Here is a 2,191-nt window from a genome sequence, read left to right on the forward strand (position 1 = left end):
AGGCCCCGCTCAGGACTGCATTCCCACAGTTTCTGTCCTGCACAAGCACACCCCGTGGGGAGACGGCCTGGACATGGAGGCGCAGAGGCTGCTAGACAGTGTGCGAGGGGAGGATGGTGCCTGGCCCAGCAGGAGCTGAAGGACCCCGGAGTGAGTTCGGGAGGAGCCCCAGGACTAGGCACTGCCAGAGAAACCTCTGTCCTGCACAAGCACACCCCGTGGGGAGACGGCCTGGACATGGAGGCGCAGAGGCTGCTAGACAGTGTGCGAGGGGAGGATGGTGCCTGGCCCAGCAGGAGCTGAAGGACCCCGGAGTGAGTTCGGGAGGAGCCCCAGGACTAGGCACTGCCAGAGAAACCAGGGGCGCGAGGCGTCAGCGGTGCCTGTGTGATCAGAGACACCAGAAGCAAGAGAGGAGGTGACAGGAATGAGCAGATGGGCCAGGACAGGGCCGAGAGCAGGGTCTGTGCAGCGGGAAGAGCAGACATCATCACAGCTGGGAACAGGGCAGAGGAAGGAGGGGCAGCAGATGCCAACAGCCCGTACAGGGAGGATGGGGAGGGGATACTCAGCAGCCCCCCACACTCCCCCGTGCCCTGTCCTCACCCGCAGTCCCCACGCACAGCCTGCGGCAGAGTTTGCAAGGGAGCCAGGCCGTAAGGGGAGCTGTGAGAGGACTTCATTGAGCCTGTTCACACTACAGCCCCGGGCACTGCTTCCCTGGGCAGTGCCACAGCACTGAGCAACCAAGCAGGGCTTCTTCTGAGGGCTGTGTGGGGGTGAGGGGCGCAGGGAGCAGGCTTGGATGGGGGCATTGAGGCAGGCACAGGGTGAGGGGAGAGCAGGAGAGAGCCGTCAGCCTGAGCAACAGGAGAAAAGGGCAGAGAGCAGGGGAGGGGTGGCTGAGGGCAAGCTGGTCCTGAGTGTGTCTAACCCCAGGGTGGATCAGCACTGCCCGCCTGCTCCAGAAGTGATGGGGCTACGCCAGTGTGACCAGTGCAAGGAGAGTCCAGAATCAGGCCCACGGCACAGAGGAGACCTGTGCTGCCCCATGTGGACGTGCTGCTCTTTGGGCCAGGAAATGATGCAGCAGTCCCAGAGCAGGGCTGTCCCTTCCCTTCTCTGCAGTCTCTGTCCCGGCCCCAGGGAGGCACCTGTATCGCTGCTGCTTTGCATACAGCCGCCCCAGTGCCTGCGCCCTGCTCTGGGGAGCAGCTGTAAAGGGGCCGGTTTAACGCTTGGTGTCTCTCAGCTCCGTGTCAGTCGGTGCAGAAGCTGCAAGATGCTGTGGCAGACTCAGCTCCTCTGGCTCCTCGTGCTCTGGGCGCAGGGTAAAGACAGCAGCAGGGGAGGGAGCAGCTCAGACTATTGGTTTGCCCCTGAGATTGAGACATTATAAACCTGGTACATGGACAGTCAGGATAATAGGTTTAACATCCCAGGGTCATTCAGGATGGTTAACATGGGGAGAACAGAATAATTCAGCACAGGATGTTTCTTGAGTTCATGGAGGGGATTCTTCTGTTTTTAATTTAATTTTAACTCAGGTTTCTAAAAGCAGTGTCAGATAAAAAAAAAATTTAAAAAAATGGCAGTGATATTTTGCTTTCCTGATCCTCAGTTTGCTTGATGTGTGTGATGTTTTATTATTGTGATTATTGCAGGCTCGACCGGGGACATTGTTGTGACTCAGACCCCAGAGTCCCTGGCAGTGTCCCCAGGAGACACAGTCACCATCCAGTGCAAAACCAGCTCCAGTATCAGCAGCAGCAGAATGAACTTGCACCAGCAGAAACCAGGGCAGGCTCCTAAACTTCTTCTCTACGGCACAAACAACCGCCTCTCTGGGGTCCCCAACCGGTTCAGTGGCAGTGGGTCTGGAACTGACTACACTTTTACAATCAGCCGGGTGGAAGCTGGTGATGCCGGAGACTATTACTGTGAGCAGAGTGATAGTTACCCTCTCACAGTGCTACATCCCCATACAAAAACCTCCCTGCTCTGCTCAGTCCTGCTGCTCCCGGCACCAGCTGCTCCCTGCACAGTCCCAGGCCAGGGACTCTCCTGCCCTGTTGAGGCACGGCCGGGTACTTTTATTATTTACCGCCTTGCTCCCAGTAGTTTTCTCACTCACTCACAGATCTCCACCTCGACTTCACAGACCTCAAGTCTTATTTGACCTGAACAAAAC

At 57.5% G+C, this 2,191-nt stretch overlaps 1 gene segment (V, D, J or C); it reads left to right on the forward strand.

Moving 5' to 3' along the window:
- Positions 1 to 1,282: 1,282 nt before the first annotated feature.
- Positions 1,283 to 1,969, forward strand: LOC102371109 (the record flags this gene model as incomplete). The annotated part of the segment is given in 2 exon segments: positions 1,283 to 1,331; positions 1,665 to 1,969. Coding segments are annotated over 2 exon segments (354 nt in total), but the record flags the coding sequence as incomplete, so codon positions are not given.
- Between the last annotated feature and the right edge of the window lie 222 nt (positions 1,970 to 2,191).

Source organism: Alligator sinensis, unplaced genomic scaffold (assembly GCF_000455745.1).
Source record: "Alligator sinensis unplaced genomic scaffold, ASM45574v1 scaffold2475_1, whole genome shotgun sequence".
Classification (NCBI taxonomy): domain Eukaryota; kingdom Metazoa; phylum Chordata; order Crocodylia; family Alligatoridae; genus Alligator; species Alligator sinensis.